The 21538-nt window shown below is 41.2% G+C and overlaps 1 protein-coding gene across 1 annotated transcript in view; it reads left to right on the plus strand.

Moving 5' to 3' along the window:
- The window catches only part of LOC124545109 (rabphilin-3A), a 1015241-nt gene that overhangs the window by 970659 nt on the left and 23044 nt on the right, over positions 1–21538 (plus strand). The window contains exon 17 of the mRNA XM_047123925.1: positions 5254–5420. Within this exon, the coding sequence (XP_046979881.1) occupies positions 5254–5420 (167 nt within the window). The remainder of the gene's footprint in view (positions 1–5253; positions 5421–21538) is intronic.

Raw genomic sequence — 21538 nt, forward strand, 5'->3', positions numbered from 1 at the left:
ATGTGTATTATTGGAATTAAAAGGCATTGTGTATAACAAATATACACATTCAATTCACTGATTAAATTGAATTTGTACTGCTCACTCCAGGGAAGAGGGAAAATTGTCAGTGGGAATGTAAAGCAGCTCGTAGGCTTTCAAAATTTTCCCCCCGCCTTCCCACCTAGGTTTATAAGTAAGCAGATCTTTATCCCCTCTGTTAAAAAGATCAAGAATGTCTTATCACTTGACAGCTGTCACAGATTAATAACTATTTGTCAAATAATTAAAACATAAGTAGTATTTTAAGGCAAGTTTAAGATCTGCTTTCTTAAATGCAATTTAGGAAAAATCAGGGTAAAAAAAATTAGTTTCACTGAATAACAATTTGCAGAGCAGCCTCAGTTATACAATTGAGGATAGCAAAAGGCACATCACTTAGAATGCCTCTGACACTAGTGAGAAAATTATGATACACTTAAAGTGGATGAAAAAACATGAATTAAGTGTCCTTTTAAATGTGATAATGCACAGATTGGTGACTCACTTATGAGAGTGGTGCGATTGTACATAGATGGAAGTTTTTTATTGTTAATACAGAGCACTGATTTAATTTCTAATAGCTGTTTCTCTTGTATTAGTGGATAATTGACTCTTTGTATATCCTTGATGAAATTCATTCATTTTGGGCCAATGGAATATGTTGAAAGGATATATCAAAAGAACATGCTAATGGGGAATGGGGGATGGTGTATTTGTCACAGTATACAAGAAATTCAAATCCACAAAGGTAGAAATTTAAGCTGCATACAAGATTATTTGGGTAAGTTTCAGTATCAGGGGTGGGTATAAAATGGAAACTGGATCCTTCTGTCACCCACCAGACCCAACTCCTGACGTAACTGAAAACTTTCGTGAAAACCTCAGTTGACTTGTATATAAGTTCCCCAATCATATTGTAATCATCAGTGGAGAATTTAATCACCCAACAATCCACTAGAAAAATTATAGTTTTGTTAGTTGTGGGTGTGACAAAACACCCCTGAAACATTATAAACTCCTTCTCTGCAAACTACCTAGAATAGGTAATTCAGAACCCCACTCATGGTGGCAATATAATGGATCTAATGGCAACAAACAGACATGACCTCTTTGAGGATGTCCACATTGAAACTGGTATAAGGGACCATGGCACAGTTGTAGCGACAATAATTACCAAAGTATAAAGGAAATTAAAACAAGTAGAAAGGTACACATGTTCAGTAAATTAGATTAAAAAGGCAGTAGTTCCATATCTGAATGAGGAACCTGAAACTTCCAGAACAGGGCAGGAGCATGTACAGGGACTACGGCTCAAGTTAAAAGAATAATGACCATGCACAGGGTACGCATGTACCCAGTAGAACTGTTCATAGTGGGAGGGATCCTCCATGTTATACAGTCACTGCAAAAAAAATTTGGAAGAAACAGAGATTACTGCATAATAGGTGTAAAACAAACGATAGGTCTATAGATAGAGAGATGCTGAATGAAATGTGTTTGGCTGTCAAGAGAGCAACCTATGAAGCCTCCAATGACTGCTGTAGCAGAATACTGTAAAATGATCTTTCACAAAACCCAAAGAAATTCCAGTTGTATGTAAAGGCTGTTAAAGGCACCAGAGTTAGTATCCAGTCCCTAGTGAATGAGGTGGGTACTGAAATTGAGGGTAGCAAATCAAAAGCTGAAATGCTTAACTCCATTTCCAAATGTTTGTTTTCAAAGGAAAACCCAGGAGAATTGCGCCAGTTTAATCCTCACACCACTGAAAAGATGAGTGAAATCTATAGTAGTGTCAGTGGTGTTGGGAAACAGCTGAAATGGTTCAAATGGAATAAAGCTCCATGGCCCAATGGAGCCCCTATCAGATTCTATACTGAATTTGTGGCTGAGTTAACCCCTTTTATAGCTACAACCTAGCTTAGATCCCTTGAACAAAAAGGTGTGCCCAGTAGTTGGAAGAAAACACAAGTCACACATATTTCCAAATAGGGTAGTAAAAGTGATCCACAAAACACTGTCCGATATCCATGACAACAATTTGTTATTGAATTTTAGAACACATTCTGAGTACAATCATAATGAGGTATCTTGAAAAGAATGACCTCCTCCATGTCATCCAGCATGGATTCTAAAAACATCAATCATGTGAAACCCAACTGACACTTTTCTCACATGGCTTACTGGAAGTTTTTGATCAACACAGTCGGGTAGATGCAACATTCCTTGATTTCTGAAAAGCGTGAGTCATGCTTCGGTAGCTCAGATGGTAGAGCACTTGCCTGCGAAAGGCGAAGGTCCTGAGTTCGAGTCTCGGTTGGGCACACACTTTTAATCTGCCAGGAAGTTTCATATCAGCACACACTCCGCTGCAGAGTTAAAAATCTCATTCTGGGTGCACTATTATTTTTTTCTGGCAGTGTATTTTGTAGGATATATCCAGATGTCACAGTGCCGAATAAATCAACAATAGCAACATCAATCACCCACACATGGGAACATCAGTCAGTCACAGATGGGACTGGGAGACTGGCTATTTTGACGGGCGCTAAGCTGGCTGAGGTGAGGGATATAGTGATGTGATTGGCTTTGAAAAAGCTTGAGGAGCCTATGTATCCTGTCTCAGATTTTGTTTGATAATGGTTAGAAAGCGATGCAGAAGATAAAATTTCCTGCATATCATATTTTTAGTAGCCAAGAACTGAAGAAGTCAGATAAAAAAGTGTATAGTTTACTGTACTTGGTTTTCATCATATGTCGACGTACATGGACTCACAGAAGTGGACCATGTATTCTTCATTGATAAGGCATTGCTTCATATCAGTGAATACATGAGGAGTAAAAACATAAGGGTTTGGACAACTGAAAATCATACTTTCATGAAAACATCTTGTACAGTGAAAATTGGAGTGTCACTGAAGTTTCTTCGAAACTGCAGTCAACAGTGTTGTGTACCAAGGCATTACATATTTTATTTCACTTCTTGAGGCAGATGAATATTACTGTTGGTTGCAGCATGCCATTGCCACCTATCACACATCTAATGAAAAAAATCATTCCTTAAGCAATTTTTTGTGATCAAATCATTTCTAAAGAATTATGCTTCCTGAGTCAACATCTACAGGCTTCTTCCTGTGAGTCTACCTCAAAGCAGGGTCTATAAAAACAGACCACACACACTGGTCGAAATACTGATCAACATCTTTGGCCCCAGTGTGTTTGTTTGTGTGTGTGTGTGTGTGTGTGTGTGTGTGTGTGTGAGAGAGAGTGTGAGTGTGTGTGTGTATGTCTCTTCATTTCGTCTGTGATCCAACCAAGACAATAATTCATCTTTGGCCACAGTTTGTGTGTGTGTGTGTGTGTGTGTGTGTGTGTGTGTGAGGGATGTTCAGTTACATAATGCAACACTTTTTTTCCTTGACTAATTTCAGTTGAAAAAAAAAACAACACAGAATTTGTTGCAGCATATGACTCAATATTCCCACCTCAGCCCCTATAGTTTCATAAAGTTCCAGCAGATGGCAGTGGTATATGTAGCCTTTAAAACGATATCTGCAATGAAGGTGTGATCCAAACAGACGGCTGCTGTTGAGTTTCTTTTGGCAGAAAACCAGACCATTGCAGATATTCATAGGTGCTTGCTGAATGTCTGTGGAGATTTGACAGTGAACAAGGCACAGTGAGGCACTGGTCAAGGTATCTGTCATCATTGCAGAAAGGTTGTGCAAACCTGTTCAATCTCCTGCATTCCAGCCAGCCACTCACAACTGTTACTCCCACAATGTTGAAATGTGTGGACACACTCATTCAAAGTGATCAACAGATCATAATCAAACACCTCACTGTATGATTGGACATCTCTATTGATAATGCTGACATACTTGTCCACCAATTGAAGTACTCAAAGGTGTATGCCTGCTGGATTCATCTCTGCCTGAGAGACACCCATGAAATGTAATGGAGGACCATCTGTGTGGAACTGCTTGCAAGTTATGAGGTTGACTTGGAATTTTTTTTGTCCAACCCTGTCAAAAGTGATTAAACATGGGTTCAAAACTTTGAACCGGAAACAAAACAGCAATCCATGGAGTGGCACTACACCACCTTTCCTCGAAAGAAAAAGATCAAAGCCACACCCTCAACTGGTAAAGTCATGACAGTGGTCTTCTGGGACTCTGAACGGGTTGTTGTGTTTGATGTTCTCCCTCATGGTGCAACAATCAATTCTTAGGTGTATTGTGCTACCCTGAGAAAACTAAAGAAATGTCTTCATCATGTTCATCACCACAAAAATGCAAACAAATACACAGCCCCACCCAAGTCTGTACACCTGAGAGGAGCTCACAAACTTCATTGCTCTTCGTCATCTGTCCTACATCACGAATCTCACACCTTCCAACTTCCATCTGTTTGTTCCTATGAATAGTGTGCTTTGCAGGAAGCAGTATGTGGATGATGTGGAGGTTTTTAATGCAGCAAGACATTGGTTCTGATGTCAACCAGCAGAGTGATACCTTGTGGGCATACAAGCCCTCCCAATAAGGTAGCATAAGGCTGTTGCATTGAATGGAAATGGTGTTGAAAAAAGTGTTTTGTAGCCAAAAAAGTGGGTAATAATATAGTGTGTTAGAATTCCGAATTAAGCCAACCTGCTTTCAGCAAAAAAAGTGTTGCATGACTTACGAATGCCCCTCATAGTTTATAAACTGAGCAACTATACTCAAGCTTTTATTTGTATGCCTGTCTGATGTGAAATGCTCCACTACTTGATACATAGTTGTCTTTCCTACTTCCTTTGCTTGTGTCAGTATCACATTTATCTTATAATTTTTGTAGATATTAAAAGTCATGTATGATTGGTTGTACTGGAATGTTTACTTCTCATTGAAACTACTGAAGAATTATACTTCCACTCTTAGGAGCAACATGTGCTGATAAGTAAATTCCAAACAGATCAAAACTGTGAGCCATACATGGACATAGCTCAAATTTTCTGAAGATTCACAGTTTTCTCAAGAGATCTTGAATTTCATGTCTACTTTGCAACAAAAATCTTTACAAAAGCAATTGGAGATTAAGTTAAGTGTATATATCAAAGACTGTTTCAATGATATGAATGCTCATGTAGAAATCTCCACTGCAGTCATTCTTATGAAGCACGTTTCTGTTATATTTGCAATGTTGTAAGACATAAAGCTTTATAATGTTTTTTATGTAATGTAATCTCTCCATTAGGTTGAGCAGGGAGACAACATGTGGAATAATGATGCTTGGACACGTGGACAGATCCTAGTCACTTTGTGTTATTCCACTAAAAAGAAGGCATTGATTGTGGGTATTGTCCGCTGTGCAAATCTTATTCCTATGGACAACAATGGCTTTTCTGATCCATTTGTCAAACTGTAAGTTTGCATTACATATGAAAAGTATATTATTCCCTTTCAAATATAGTAGAAGAAATTAACAATCAAACTTGCTTCATACTAACAAGTTGAAATATAATGGTTATGGTTATTGTTGTTGTTCTCTTCAAACTAAAGACTGTTTTGATGCATTTCTCCATGTTAGTGTTAGTCTATCTTATGCATCTATCTTTATAATTGTTGCAACCAGCATCCAATTGAAACCACTTATTGTAGTCAGATCTCAAATCTTGATCTCTCTCTATAATTGTACTTCTACATTAGCTATCCAATCTATCTGTCTAAACTTCAGCATCTTTCTGCATCTTCACATTTCAAAAGCTTCTATCCTCTATTGGTGTGTACTGTTTAGGATCTGCATTTCACTAGTGTCTAAGTGTACATTCCAGATCAACACTTTCAGAAAATACTTCCTAGCACTTGAATTTATATTAAATGTTAACATACTTCCCTTGGTTAGAAAATATTTTCTTCATATTGCAAGTATATTATATCTGCTTTATTTCTGTCATCATTGATTATTTAGTTACCCAAATAGTGTAACAGGTCTATTACATTTAGTTCCTCATTTCCAGATCTAATTCATTCAGCATTATCTGAGTCAACTACTCTCAATTACCTGTGTTTTACTTTCGAACCTACTTTCAAGATACTGCCCATTTTGTTAAACTGATCTTCCAAATCCTTTATTGTCTTCAGCATCACAATGTCACCAGAAAACCTCAAAGTTTGTGTTTCTTTTCCATTCCCAGTTTCTCATCAGAGTGCGCAATGTACAAACTGAATAATGTGTGGGCAGTTTCCAACCTCATTCCACTCATTTTTTAACTATGCCTCCTTAGCATGTGCTTTGACTCTTACAACTGCAGTCTGGTTTCTGTACAAATTGTAGATAATGTTTCGCTCCATGTACTTTAACCTTCATATCTTCATAATTTCCAGATGTGTATTCCAGTCAATATTGTCAAAAGCTATTTCCAAATCTAGGAATGTCAGTTTGCCCATTTTTCATCTATCTTTTAAGATGGGTTGTAGAGTCAAGTATTGCCTCGCATTGTCCTACATATCTTTGGAATCCAGACTGATATGTTTCCTTTCTTAAATCAAAATGACATTTAATTATACAGATTACATTTTATACAAAATGACAAGACTTCTACTGTGTAACTCTGAGTAAAATAAGTATCTGATTTGGAGTGAATGTCTTATTGGTTATGCAATGTACAATTTTCTAATTGGGAAGAAAAATTTTATATAATGATGTATGGAAGTTTAGCTAACAAGGATGGTGTATTTACATTGCTGCCAAACTTTCATATACTGGTGGTGAATTCACTGCTGTTTCCATGGAGGCTGCGCAATACAGCACCATAATGCATGTGAAATGACAACCACATTGTAAATTTCACTACAATATGTTGATTTAATGATGCTTATATTTTGGCTTAAGTGAAGTATAGTCATAACATTTTTATATTGAAAAACTAGAAACCCGCCTCGATTGTGAAAAAACCACCTAGTGTTAACCTAGGTTTCGGCGTAGATAACTACACCTTCTTCAGAACAATAAAACCCACAAGTGCTTAAGAAGACCTTTGTCAATGATTAAAAGAACACCATAGCTATACATTTATAAACAAAAAAAAGTAAACACAAACAGCACATATGTATAAAGTCCAAACTGCTACTTAACTTAATGGTGTAACCTCCACCTCACACCGGCCTATGTTCGATGGGCCATGACCCGCCATAAACTGCAGCTACAGTTGCTAGGAATTTGGTACATACGTGCAGTCAACAGTTGCCTTGGAATTCCCATAGAGATGGAGATTTCAGTTTGATTTTTTTAATAATGAACATTGAGGTGGCCCACAGATTGTTGGAGACAGGTTTGATAATACCATACACCTTCAGCACAAGGCATACAGGAAGTGGCAAAGCCTTACAAAATTTGTGCAAGGTGATGTATACATTCAACCCTTGATGCTGCCATGATATCCTGAAAAAAGTGTATTGTGTGTGGCATGCAGTTTCACACATGAAACCTTTCCATATGTGACTTAGATGTGCTTTGCATTATCTTGGACCATGAAGCCAAGAAGTTGACAATGATCTAATCCCATTAGATTTGCTGCTGTATGTGTCTGTGTCATCAGGAGTGGAGCCTGCAACTGTATGTTCTTATACCTGACATTCATAACACAATATCCTTTGATATGAATTGTCTTATCACTATGACTCATTAGCTTGCAGTGAAAACTGGATCATTGTGGAGCACTAATAAATGATATAAGATCCTGTTTGTAATAGTTTCTACAAACCAGTGTCAAGCTTAAATTGGATGTTGTGGCCGTTCAACTCAACATCTACTAATATTGCTTTATTGATTTGAGAAAGAATACTGTAAACTTTATTTTCAAATTTGTGAACACCAAATTCAAACTACTTCACCATACATATGTCATCACTGGTACAAGTGAAGTACTTGACAGTGCAGCATTGTTTCTATAGATAAACCTCTGTCCTATGACCTTGTTTCTGACAGTCAAGCACTTCATGTTTTCATAAACACATGACTGTCTACTATGAGTCACACAGCAATGAGCACAAGATTTAATTTTAAAAGGTTAATATCCAATGAGTTATGTTTGGTTCCCATTTTGACGGGTGGAACTATTCTTAGGCCTATGGTGGGTTGTACCTTCCTGCTGACCATTGTGAGCAACTGGTGTGTCAAACCCATGAAACTCTGAAAAACCTTGATTCCTCTGCATTCAAGAGCCTGCTCCAATTGCTTAATCTGTTAAGTGGCTTGAATAACTGATGAACTCTTTGACAATGTCGGAGTATTTAAGTGAATAACATAATTATGCAGTCCTGAATCTGAAGTATGAATGATAAGCATATCCTTCACTATTCTATCAGCATAAAAAACATTACAGTCTTGGGTTTCACACTAGAATTTACAATCCCAACTGAGACCTTGCAAAGTGGCAACTGATTTCTTAAGTGATTACTCTGGTTTCTTATACGACCTATAAAAGTTAGGATGTGCCGCCACCTTATTCTCAAAATATTCAACTAATTTGTCATTTACTTGCATATACCATAATTCACAGGATCCTCATCCAGAAAGAATTTCTACACCAAAAGTGTAAGCCTGAGAACCAGCCCTTGAAATAAGGGAGCATATTTGGTTGCATCATCTGAAGTCCTCTGTGCTATAAACCATTCCTCTAGCCTGTCTGTGTAGCTGGCACACTGTTCTTTTGCTGGATCAATTAGGTAGAATCCCAGTGGCATCTGCTTGATGTCATCTTTCTACCATTCCCATTCTTCCGTCCTTTGTATGAAGTTTTACTGGTTTGCTTCACCATCTGGAATTTATTACTGACAGGTTACTGTTCTCATCCAACTTCATAGCTCAATAAGATTAGGCACTACTGAAAGTTCCAGCTAGAAAAAGTCCAACAAGAATGTTTCCACAAAAAGAATTTCAACAAGGAAATGTCCAACAATAATGTATCAACAAGAAAATACTAGCGTGAAAACTGTTAACAAGAATGTTCCAGGAAGAGAATTGTCCAACAAAACTCTTCCAACTAAAAATATGTATTTTCCTGAGTTAATAAGCAGATCAATCTCAAGATCCACTAAGACCATTGACTATCTTGAAGTCAACACTTGTGTCAGAAAAATATAAAAAATACACTGTACCCTCCACAAGAAATACTTTGGTGGTGATCCACTCAATTTCCATTGATGTGTGTCCTCTTCAGTGGCTACCTGTAAGTGCACTTTGCATTTCCAAGCATATGGTTGATTAAGTGTTTTGGAAGTTCATTAACCAGTATGACTGTGTCACTGTTGTACAAGTTCTGCAACACTATTACATAGAAATACTTAGTAAAGGTATGTTAACATTTGTTTATTGCAATATTAACACAAATGTACATCCCATTTGTATTACACACTCATGAATCAGACCAGTCTGAGAACTAAGTTCCATAAATGAGCAATCACTTCCATAAGTAAACACTCATGCAGAGACAAAGCCAGTTACCACATAGCTGCTAAGGCAGTGGCACTTCCAATATTCAGGTGTTTACTGCGGATGGCAGAGTCTAGACTGATGGCTGTATTCTGACTGTTGCTAGCATAAGCTCTGGACTGGGTAGCTGATACTCTCCAGCTGGATACTGCTGAAGATAACTCCTGGCTGCTGCTCATAAAATGTTGAGTGTTAAGAAATTTTCAACTCTTGGATTCACTGATGATGAACTTTACTGAACTCCAGATGAACAGGCTTTTGACTCACTGAGCCACATATTACAAAGCTACAGTAAATCCATGCTATTGGCTGATGCTGCAGATGATAACAGTTGACTTGCTCATTGGCGCCACAAATAGGATGATCTCATTGTTGTGCATGATTGACCCATGTGATGAGGCATGGCGAAAATAGTGTGGTCGCTGCTGGCAGCGTATGGGAAAAACTGCTGAAGCTGTTGCTGTTCTTGGCCTTGCCTAGATGTAAGCATGTTGGCGTGGTACTACAACAGAAGAGTAGAGATGTGGAATACAAAAATAATGAAAGTTTTATATAATTGTACATGATAGATTTTTTTGAAAGGGTTAGCTTTGCATTTTTTAAGCATATTTATTTTTCACTGAGTATATCGTTACCTAGCATAATCATTAAAGAACAATGGATACCTTATTTCTAAAGGCAAGCCACAAGACTAAAAAAGATTTGCAGAGAGTTTACATCAGTCTGCAATTTTGCACTGATACTTTTGACAGTGATCTTTTATTTTTCATATAAACAATCAACATATGGTCCAACACACTCTATGAATTTCACACTGAAGCAGTTTAGCCCAATAAAATAAATTTTGCTAACAGTTTCACTATTTCCACATTTTCACCACAGCAACACTTGTCATGCTCTCTTTTCTGAAGCAGTTAAAATCATTAACTGGAAACTAACATGACAATGAGTGAAAAGATTGTAAGAAGTAACATAAATATAAAACTATGCAGTAGTGCATTTGCTCATTTGAAAAAATAATGGAACTATTTTTATCCTTCACTAAAAAAGGTGGAGCCCGTTAAATGAAGTTTATCTACCTACATTACAAATGTTAAATTACAAAATTGATTTGTTACACATTGTTAAAACAAATTATTCTATAAGCATTCCATTTTGTGGTGTCACAGCTATGTTGAAAATATATGAAATATTTACTCTTTTTAATGTATTACTTTTCCATCAAGCATGACACATTTCAGATGTCATGCTCATTTCCGAGCACAGATGCCATAGCACGCAGATGTATGCAACACAATGGTGGGAGCAGGTTCCTGTACTCTCAGTTATTAATAAAATGCCAATCATTATATACATCAGATGGTCACCCCCAACTGACACACAGATGTGGATGACTACCTTGTACATATCATGAGAGGTATTTTATTAATAATTGACTGGACAGGAGCTGGCTCTGATTGTCATGTTACATATGCCCTCCTACCCTGGTAAATGTCCTTGAAGGTGGGTGTGCCACTTGAAACATGTTGTGTTTGATAGAATATTGAAGGAGCATTAAACAGCCAAGATACACTCATTAATTTATAACTAACTTATTCTTGCTACCATAGAGTATATAATGAAATTCTCAACTATCAAACCATATACTGTATTTACCTGAGTATACAATGACCTTGAATATAGAATGACCCACCCCCTTTCTTAAGAGGCTTATGGAGAAAAGTTTATTTTTTAACATATTCTGACTAATCAGAATTACAAACATTTCTTGACTTAAGGTATCTGCTTAGAAAGTAAATATTTCACCTATTTCCAGCTTATGCCATTGGTTGATTGTTTACCTGGTGTTGGAAGGTGCAGAAGTTGAATGCACACCAGAGGTTATGGACTTGGATACCCAATAGGGATTCTGTGTGCTCCTGCAAGCATGCACCACAAGCCTCACCATGCAAATGCACCACTTTCCATACTACATGAAATCCGCAGCCAATCGCATTTCGTGTGGTCATTTGTTTAGGCAGCCACACAGTGCTACCCTGGCAGTCTGGTACTCACTGTAGCTCACATTTGCATCTCGGCTGTACTGTGTTCCAGTTCCGTGTGTTGACATACCTACTGTTGTTGTTTGGGGTGTTCCTGCATTGTTGTTGTCTCGCCGTGTTTATCACCTCAGTTCTTGCTTGCTTGCCTCATGTTGTGTCCTGGTTGGTCATAGTGTCTGTCATCCCCTACTTGTTCATCTGCCCTGTCTGTATGTAGTCAGTGATATCTCCAGTGGCTCACTGACCTGGTGGCTTCACATTTCCATTCTCTGCTGTGCACTGCTCACCAGTCACTCACAGCTATAACATTGGTGATGAGATAAAAGGTTTGGTATGATGGAGGCTAGTTAGTCTCTCTCCTGGAACATTAGCAGCAGCTCAAGCAGCAGCATCTGCACCAATTAGATGTCTTACAGCAATCCTTGCAGTTGCTGACAGACAAAGTCATGGCATGGGATGCCCTCCTACACCAGTTCCCAGGTGTCCTGGTTTCTGATGCTTCCCCAGGTCCGCCGTCATTTCTACCCTTTGACGACACTAAGGAAGACTGGAAAACTTACTTGCATCATCTAAAACATTTCACAGCATTTCAGGTCACAGATTGCTCCCTACAGCGGTCGTTATTCTTGTCTTGGGCATCACCAGACACATTCTTTCAGCTCCACGAGTTGGCATCGTTGTTCAACCCCATGGCTCTCTCCTTTAATGAGGTATGTGTGCTGCTGACTAACTACTATTCCCAGTGCTACCATGTCATGGAGTCTCACCTCGAGTTCGACCAGTACCATAAACAGCTCAGCCATTCAAACCCTTCTTGTGTCAAGGACTTGCAGGGTCTCAGCTATAAATGTGACTTCACTTGCACCTGTCAGCATTGCAAGGCATCATATGTGGACTCCTTGATTTGCAAATTTGTCATTCACCTGGACTCGATCCAGAGGACAACACGGCTGCATTGAAACTCGATAACCCCTTGCTGGAAGACATTCTAAGCATAGCCCACTCCCTTGCAATCACACAAGCAGCTAATGAGCATCTTACGGCAAGGCCACAGATGGCAGCAGTAGAGTCCTCCCCTTGGGTGCCTCCCTCATGCGTTTGGTGTGGTACAGCCCATAGAGAGCATTGTTGTTGAGACTCCTCCTTGTCCAACATCTCTATGGTTTCAGAGCTGCTGGTCACCCCTTGTCAGAGGTCGCGTGGGTTGCTTCCATCTTGCCCACAGTGAATTTCCACCCACTCTCACACAGTCTGTCCCCATCATTGGAAGACATGCACACTCTGTCAGAAAGATGGCCTTCTCCAATCTGTCACAGCCACGCCACACGCTCCCAACCCTCACCCATGGGGCATTAGGATACCATGCACATACTGAAATCTGTCATCCCACTGAATGCGCCATTGACATGGAGGCAGTTCTTCCTCTCACTCCACATTTTTAACGTAGACATTCGTTTCCAGGTCAATAAGGGGGCCACCATCTCCTTGCTCAATCTGGTGATGTATACACACCTGGGTTCCCTGGAGATGTCTCCCACCTCTTGGCGATTGGTCACGTACAGGGATGGTTCTATCACCCTCCGTGAACAGTTCCCATTCCCGACCACCTATAAACATGTTTCCTGTCTCACGACCCTACTGGTGGTTGACCAACCCCTAGCTTCAAACATTTTTCGACTCAAAGTTTTCATGCTGTTTGGCTTTTCAATTTCTGATGAAGTTAAGGTTATTTCCACTGCCGTCCCATTCCAGGAACTTGACGATCTGTGCTTGGCCTATGCCTCTCTGTTTCAGTCTGACTTAGGGTGTGCTTTGAACTTCCAAGCATACATTGCTCTCTGGCCAGATGCTCAGCCATGGTTCTTCCAGGCTTGACCCATTCTGGTGGCCTAATGTCTAGTAGTCAAGCAAGAGCTCAATCAACAGCAGGCTGCTGGCGTCATTGAGCCCATAAAGGTGAGTGCTTGGGCGACCCCATTAGGGGTGATAAGGAAACCCAATGGCTCCCTTCATCTGTGTAGAAATTTCGGAGTTACAACCAATGAACAGTCCCTTGTTGAAACTTATCCCATTTCCCAGCAGGAAGAACTTCTCACCAAACTTGCACATGGTGAGTGCTTCTCTAAGATTGACCTGGTGGAGGTTGTAAGGGGTCTGTAGGCCCTTACTATAAGTTTGCACTCAGCACAGGTCGATAGGGCAAACAATCGATAGTGTCGTGTTGCGAGAGCGAGTGTAGATTTGAGTCAGTTCCCAGGTTGCAGGCCGAGCTGTGTGGAGGCCTGTTGCTGTAATGCAAGGCTTTACCGACAAAGGGAGTGGCCATTGCTGTGGTTTAACCCCTTTCTGTTAGAATAATACGGGAAAGTGAAAAAGTATAATTACGAGAGTGATCAGTGATATTTCTGTGCCGATATTTGTGGTTTCGCGTCTACCACGCCGGCATCATTTGGATTGCAGTGTTGGATTGCAGTGATTGTATTTAGCGTGTGATGATAATGAATAATGAAGAAGCCTGTGCTGAGACTAGCCATTATTAAATATGTATGATGAAGGCAGTGGCTGTCTCCTTCCTTTGTGTTTTTGAGACGAATATAGGTCCTTGATTAGTGAAGCTGTGTTGGCGTTCCTTCTTGTCACCGCACATTTCATTATTACAGCATTTGAGAAGGACAAAATGGAATGTAACAACTCCGTAGCAGTCAAATCCGATTGCCAGCCCCATTAGGTACATGGTCACATTAATTAATAATTATTTTGGGCTGCTATTGCTATCAGATCCCGATCAAGCGGGATACATAAATCGGACTTGTTACACTCTTGGCTTACCGTGAAAGGACAAGTGCAATTTTCGGACGAATCGTTAAGAACAATAGGTAATTTTATCTTGCTTAACGCGAGAAAATATTTTTCAATGTTGGATCGGGACAGAGCATAAACTATAAAATCGCGACAAGAATCAGTGCATTTTTGAACAATACGAGGTAACAGCATCTTACGATTGTGACTAAACTGTTTCTTCTCACCATATTTGATAAGAATAATAATGTCGATAAACTGTGTTATAATATGCAAATGCGTAAATCCGCGCGAAAAACTGTGAAAAGTGAACACCAAAGAAAGACACGTGTGAACATTACAACAGCAAAACGAACTAAGAATTCGTCACGGAAGCTTTTAAAGAAGTGTTTAGTAGTAATATTGTGACTGGAATTGCTTTTGAATAATGAAAATCGGACAGCTTCATGTGGACCCATAAACTGTTATGCGGACGACAATTTATGTGGCGACGCAATTGTTGAGTGACGTCACGCAGACCCGTGTAGCAGCTGCACCAAAGAGCTACGATCCGCGAGGTGATTTCACATGTCATCCCAACTACCTGTGCAAGGAGTAGTTCAAGCACAGATGCACTACACCGACGGTCTTCAGCGCGACTTCGAGACACCGAGCGCCGACCCGGCATCTAGCGGCCGAACTACAAACTACGCCCGCCTGCAGCGCCATGGAGCAGCCGGCTGAGAACTACGACGTCCCGCCACAGCGAGCGGAGCGACTTCGAGACACCAAGTGCCGACCCAGCATCTAGCGGCCGAACTGCAAACTACGCCCGCCTGCAGAGCCACGGAGCGGCCGACAGAGAACTACGACGACTCGCCACAGATCTTCAGCGCGGCTTCATGTGGCTCCGGCGGCAGTACAGCGCCACGCCCACTTCAAACATCAAAACATCGCGACTCGTGGTAACGTCAGTTGGTGAGTGAAGACAACTGGTTGACATAACATTAAATTGTAGTGTGCAGTCTTCGCGGTAAATAAACGTTTGTAAACTGAGTTTCGCATTAGGAAAAGTGCCCAATTACAGTAATTTTTGAAAAGTTTGCGAAACATACTCTGAAATATAGCATACTTATTGATGCATGTTGCGCAGTCTAAATGGTGATTATACAGATATGCTTATTGTTTTTGGGGATTTTACATTTATAGATTTAATGAATGGTGTGATTTATCTTATTTAAAACGTTTTACATAAACTGTGTATGTGAGAATTGATATTTGAAGTTATTAGGTTTTGAGAGTTGTTATGTTCAGTACTCATGCATATTGTATCAATTTTGGGATTAACTGAAGATACTGCAGTTACTGTTTGATTAGTTTCATGGTAATTAGGAGTGTTTTGGGTTGCTAGAAGTTATTCTGTATTACTTGCCTGTGCATTAAAAATAAACCAAACATGTCTACTGAAGATAAGCAGGTTTGTGAGGCAGTAGTTGAAAGGAAAGGGATAGGACAGGAAGACAGAGATGATTCAGGAATCAGTGGTTATGGAGTGTCATTAGATAGCCCATTAGCACATTCAACTAGTTATCCCGAGACACCGGGACAAACGACAAGAAATAAGTCAGTTTCAGAGGATGCAGATAAGTGGTCGATGTTGGTAGACTTGATAAAGGAGACTAACACATCATTAAGGAAAGATTTACAAGAATTTAGAGAAGAGGAAGAAATATTCCACAAATCATCTAAGAAAGGTTTACAAAAACTTAGAGAAGAGGGAAGAATATTCCTCAAATCAATGCAGGAAAATTTACGAGAATTCAGAGAATCATCAAAGGAAGGTTTCCGAGAAACTAGAGAATCATTAATGAAGATGGAGAGTAATCTGAAGAAGGAAATGCAGGAGTTACCAGAATGACTGCAGATGAACATCTGCTACATCAGACCAAGTCCAGGGAGACGTGGAGAAGATGGAAGGAAAGTTAACAAAAAAGATAGAAGACGATATTGGAGAAACTAAAGCCGAATTGGGAGAAGGGATCACCGAAGTGGAAACAAATTGCAATCATGGAATCACCGAGGTGACGCAGATGCAGAAACAATGCAACGATGAGGTTAAGGGAATAGGAGATAGGCAAAACCAATTGCCTGTCAATCTGAGAAATGCTATAGCCGTGCAACGAGAAGAGGATAACCAGAGGGTTGCAATGGAAGGTGAGGCCTTCACTTGGGGAGTCAAGAAGAAGGAAGGGACTACTAATTACGATCAGTTTGAAGGAGAATTCTTGAAGAAATACTGGTCCAAAAGTCATCAGTGTGCAGCAACTGAGGACCTACTACACTGCAAGACACTTAATACATGGAGAGGAACGTTGAGAGAGTTTGCCAAACATTGGTGGGAATTGAACGTGACCTTGGAACAACCCCTGAGTGATGACGTAATGATATCAGCGATAAAGAGAAGAATGAGCCAGAGAATGCAAGAAACTGTATCCGGGAGCCTAATTAAAGATAGGGAGGCCTTGATGGAGATACTGGAACAGTTGGAATCTGTTCGATCACAGGAACACAAGCAAGCTAATGATCAAAACCGAGGGGGAAGTAATGACCCAAGGAATCATCTTAATCATTCGTCTGATTATAGAGGAAGAGGTGGAGGGACCGGAAAACTGAATGACACTCCAGGTGAGGTCCGGTCAAGAGTGAGAGCTACAAGGACCCGAATAAACCTACTAAGATATATTTAGGACATTTAGTTGTTGAACAGACATTTGAAAAAGGGAAATATTTATTTACATTGTGTTTTCTGATGTATTATAATTAGAATTGCATATTTCATATCAACGATTACCTGAGAATGGGTATGAAACCTGTAACAACTAATTTGTAGTATAATAATTCATATGTCATGTGTTCAAGTAATAATTTTTGATTGTATGTTGTGTGTTACATTCAATATTGGACTATAGAGGACTATTGCTGCTTGATAAAAAATTGTAATTTGGACAATGCCATGTTTGTGAGATGTAATAACCTTTTGTAGAAATTATTGTGGAGGCAGCCCACTACCGGAGTCGAGGGATTATTTAGTGAATTGTAATTTCATTAATTATTTACACTGTGTGTTTTGTTCAGATGTAGTAATGTCTAATTCCCTTGCCGATTCTTTTACGCCAGAGGCTCCAAAGAAGTTTTCGAGGGCGGGGATATAAGGGGTCCGTAGGCCCTTGCTATAAGTTTGCACTCGGCACAGGTCGATAGGGCAAACAATCGATAGTGTCGTGTTGCGAGAGCGAGTGTAGATTTGAGTCAGTTCCCAGGTTGCGGGCCGAGCTGTGTGGTGGCCTGTTGCTGTAATGCAAGGCTTTACCGAGAAAGGGAGTGGTCATTGCCGTGGTTTAACCCCTTTGTGTTAGAATAATACGGGAAAGTGAAAAAGTATAATTACGAGAGTGATCAGTGATATTTCTGTGCTGATATTTGTGGTTTCGCGTCTACTGCGCTGGCATCATTTGGATTGCAGTGTCGGATTGCAGTGATTGTATTTAGCGTGTGACGATAATGAATAATGAAGAAGCCTGTGCTGAGACTAGCCGTTATTAAATATGTATGACGAAGGCAGTGGCTGTCTCCTTCCTTTGTGTTTTTGAGATGAATATAGGTCCTTGATTAGTGAAGCTGTGTTGGCGTTCCTTCTTGTCACCGGACATTTCATTATTACAGCATTTGAGAAGGACAAAATGGAATGTAACAACTCCGTAGCAGTCAAATCCAATTGCCAGCCCCATTAGGTACACGGTCACATTAATTAATAATTATTTTGGGCTGCTATTGCTATCAGATCCCGATCGAGCGGGATACGTAAATCGGACTTGTTACAAGATTTACCACCAATTACCCTTAGATGAGGAATCCCAGAACATCGTGATCTTCAACACGTGTTTTGGATTATATAAACACATGCAACTTCCATTTGGTATTTCCTCACCACTAGCCATTTTTCAGAGGTACGTCGGGCAGCTCTCATAGCCCATCCTGGCTTGTGTCAATTATCTTGAACACATCTCGGTCACTGGCCATACATGCTATGAGCGTTTGCAAAACCTTGGTACCTTATTTCATGATCTGCAGGCCACAGGCTTATGCTGTCAGCTGGAAAAGTGTAGTTTCTTTCAACTGTAAGTCAAATACCTGGGGCACTGGCCCAGCAAAGAAGGCATTCGTCCACCTGATCACTAGGTACCAACCATTAGCACCCTTCCCTGCCCCAAGGATTTATCTGACCTCCAAGTCTTTTTGGGTAAGGTTAACTACTACTTAAAGTTTCTACCCCAGGCTGCTGACGTTGCATGGCCACTCAATCACTTGCATCACAAAGGGGTGCCATTCAACCGGACTCCTGCCTGTGATCAAGCTTTTCTCCACTTGAAAACAATGCTCAAGTCTGCCCCTTGCCAGACCCCCTTCTCTTCAGACTGTCGCTTGGCAGCCAATGCTTCAGCATATGGTTTTGGGGCAGTTCTGGCTCACAGGGATATGGATGGCTCAGAACAGCCCATTGCATATGCTGTCCCCTGGACAGAGGAAATATTCTCAGATTGAGAAAGAGGCTCTGGCTACTGTGCTTAGCATTCAAAAGGTTCACATTTACCTATATGGGACAAAGTTCACTCTCCTCACTGATCACAAGCCTTTAGTTACCCCCTTAGGCCCACACAATCATCTCCCTGAGTGAACTGCTCAACATCTCCAGCACTGGGTACTGTTCTTATGCAATTGCACATACATTATCTGATATAAGCCCACCTCTCAACGATCAAATGCCGATGCCTTGTCACGTCTCCCCTTGGGCCCTGATCCCGAGTTTGACCAGCAGGAAGTCCTCTGCTTTTGCATTGATACAAGATACACTGGATGGATTTCCCACAGCTGCACACATTACCTCTGACACATGCCGGGACCTCATTCTGTGGCAGGTTCTCTGCTATATCAGCCAAGGTTGACCCACCTATCTGACTCGCCAGTTGAAAACTGAATTCAGCCCCTTGTGGTGTGTCTTCTACAGGCTCTCGGTTGTGGCATGTGACCTTCTGCTGTCTGTGGAGGCTGACACCCATTGGGCAATCATCCCACCTGATTTGTGCCATTGGGTCCTCCACTTGCTACACCATGGACACTGGGCGATGTCCCATACAAAGGTGTTGGCTCGCCATATGTATTGACCTGATATCAATGGTGACATCGAATGCTTGAACCGTGGGTGCACAGGCTGCGTGCACATCAGCAGGTGAGCCCACCACAATCATTTGCTCCCTGGCCTACACCTCGCCAGCCCTGGGAACACATCCATCTCGATTTTGTGGGCCCATTCTTGGGATTTATGTGGTTTCTCATTGTGGATGCCTACTCGAGATACCTGTATGTGATGCACATGGCATCCACCGTAACTGAGGCCACACTCACGGCCTCGGCTCAAGTTCTTGCCATCAAAGGCCTGCCTCGTACTTTGGTCTCTGATAATGGCCCCAATTCACAGCAGTCTCCTTCCACACATTCTGTGAAGCCAACAGCATCAAACACATCCACACCCCACCATTCCATCCATCCTCCATTGGCACAGTAGAACAAATGGTCAGCACATTCAAACAACAGCTGACAAAAGTGGTCCAATCCTCTGCCACCACGTCGGGCCTCATCTTATTCCTGAACACTTATCGCACCACACAGGTGATGGTCATTGTCCAGCTGAACTCCTCCACGGGTGTCAACCACGGACCCTGCTCCATCTGCTGACACCATTGCATTCAGAGTCCCGCGACACATCCCGGGCACGGCCATGTGCACCCGCTTGTTTTGGTGCAAGGCTGTTTGGACTCCCGTCACAGTAGTCATGATCCATGGGTGACAGGTGGCGTGTGTGGCATCAGTACAGATACTTAAGGGGCTCAAGTGCTGCCACCATAACCAACTACAGCCTTATACCCCTTTGTAGCACCTCACATCCCCCCCCCCCCCCCCACCTCCTGGTGTGCACAAAGCCTTCGAGTTGGCCCCACTGCCAACAGCCACTGGCTCCCCTCTGGGACACTGGCACGTCTTTCTGCATCCACAAAGATTGGAGGCGCCATGAGATGCGCTGCCCTTGGTGACGTTTTGATGGATTCCACAGATGGCCCTCCCAACCCACTGCCACAGGGTCTTCCTCCGTTCCCCCCTTCTGCCCTCTGCCCACCACGGCACCATCCAGGGCATTTCTGCCCCTATGCACAGGTTGGGGGGAGGGGGGGGGGGGGGGAATTTAGTGTTGGAAGGCGCAAAAGTTGTGCTCTAGCACTTGCCTGCACCACAAGCCTCGCCGTGTGAGTGTGCCACTCTCTATACGATGTGAAGTTCGTAGCCAATTGCGTTTCCCATGATCAGGTATTTAGATGGCTATCCGCCCCTACCCCAGCAGTCTGGCACTCACTGTGGTTCCTGTTTGCGTCTCAGTCATGCTTCGTTCCAGTTCTGTGTGTTGAGATACCAACTGTCACTGTTTGGAGTGTTCCTGCATTGTTGCTGTCTTGTCACATTTATCGTCTCAGTTCTTGGTTACTTGCCTCATGTTGTGTCCTGGTCAGTCATAGTGTCTGTTGTCCCCTACTTGTTCATCTGTCCTGCCCATTCACAGTCAGCGATACCTCCAGCAGCTCCCTTACCTGGTGGCTTCGCGTCTACATTCTCTGCTGTGCACCACTCACCGGTCACTTGTGGATGTAACAGTTTACATTTTGATAATGCTAGGAGAAATAAAATAAAGAAAAAGAAATTGCATATATTAACTTTTATCTTCTTTGCCACTCTTGTTTAGTCTGTCATCTGTGTACCACTGTTTTTAATCATCATCTTCTTCGTAACAAGACAGCTATGAAAATTTAATCTCCATTGTCACAAATATTTGGTTATCTTCTGAATATGTTGGGACTTGTTTTTTCCATTGACGTGTTGCAGATTTCGCTTATGTACTGATATGAGATTGTTACCGCAGTCTAACACAACAGTCACAACATTCTGACTCATTTTTGTTACCTGCAGCAACAGGAGCGCCCCTAGCAGCCAGAAAGCCATGCTTCTGAATACAATATATGATGGGTGTGAATACTAACATTTATATTGATTTTTAACATAGTTTTCACGATGGGGAGTGTATGTAGTACCATAAAAAGTGACAATAAATAAAAAATGAC

Source organism: Schistocerca americana, chromosome 8 (genome assembly GCF_021461395.2).
Source record: "Schistocerca americana isolate TAMUIC-IGC-003095 chromosome 8, iqSchAmer2.1, whole genome shotgun sequence".
In the NCBI taxonomy this organism is placed as follows: Eukaryota; Metazoa; Arthropoda; class Insecta; order Orthoptera; family Acrididae; genus Schistocerca; species Schistocerca americana.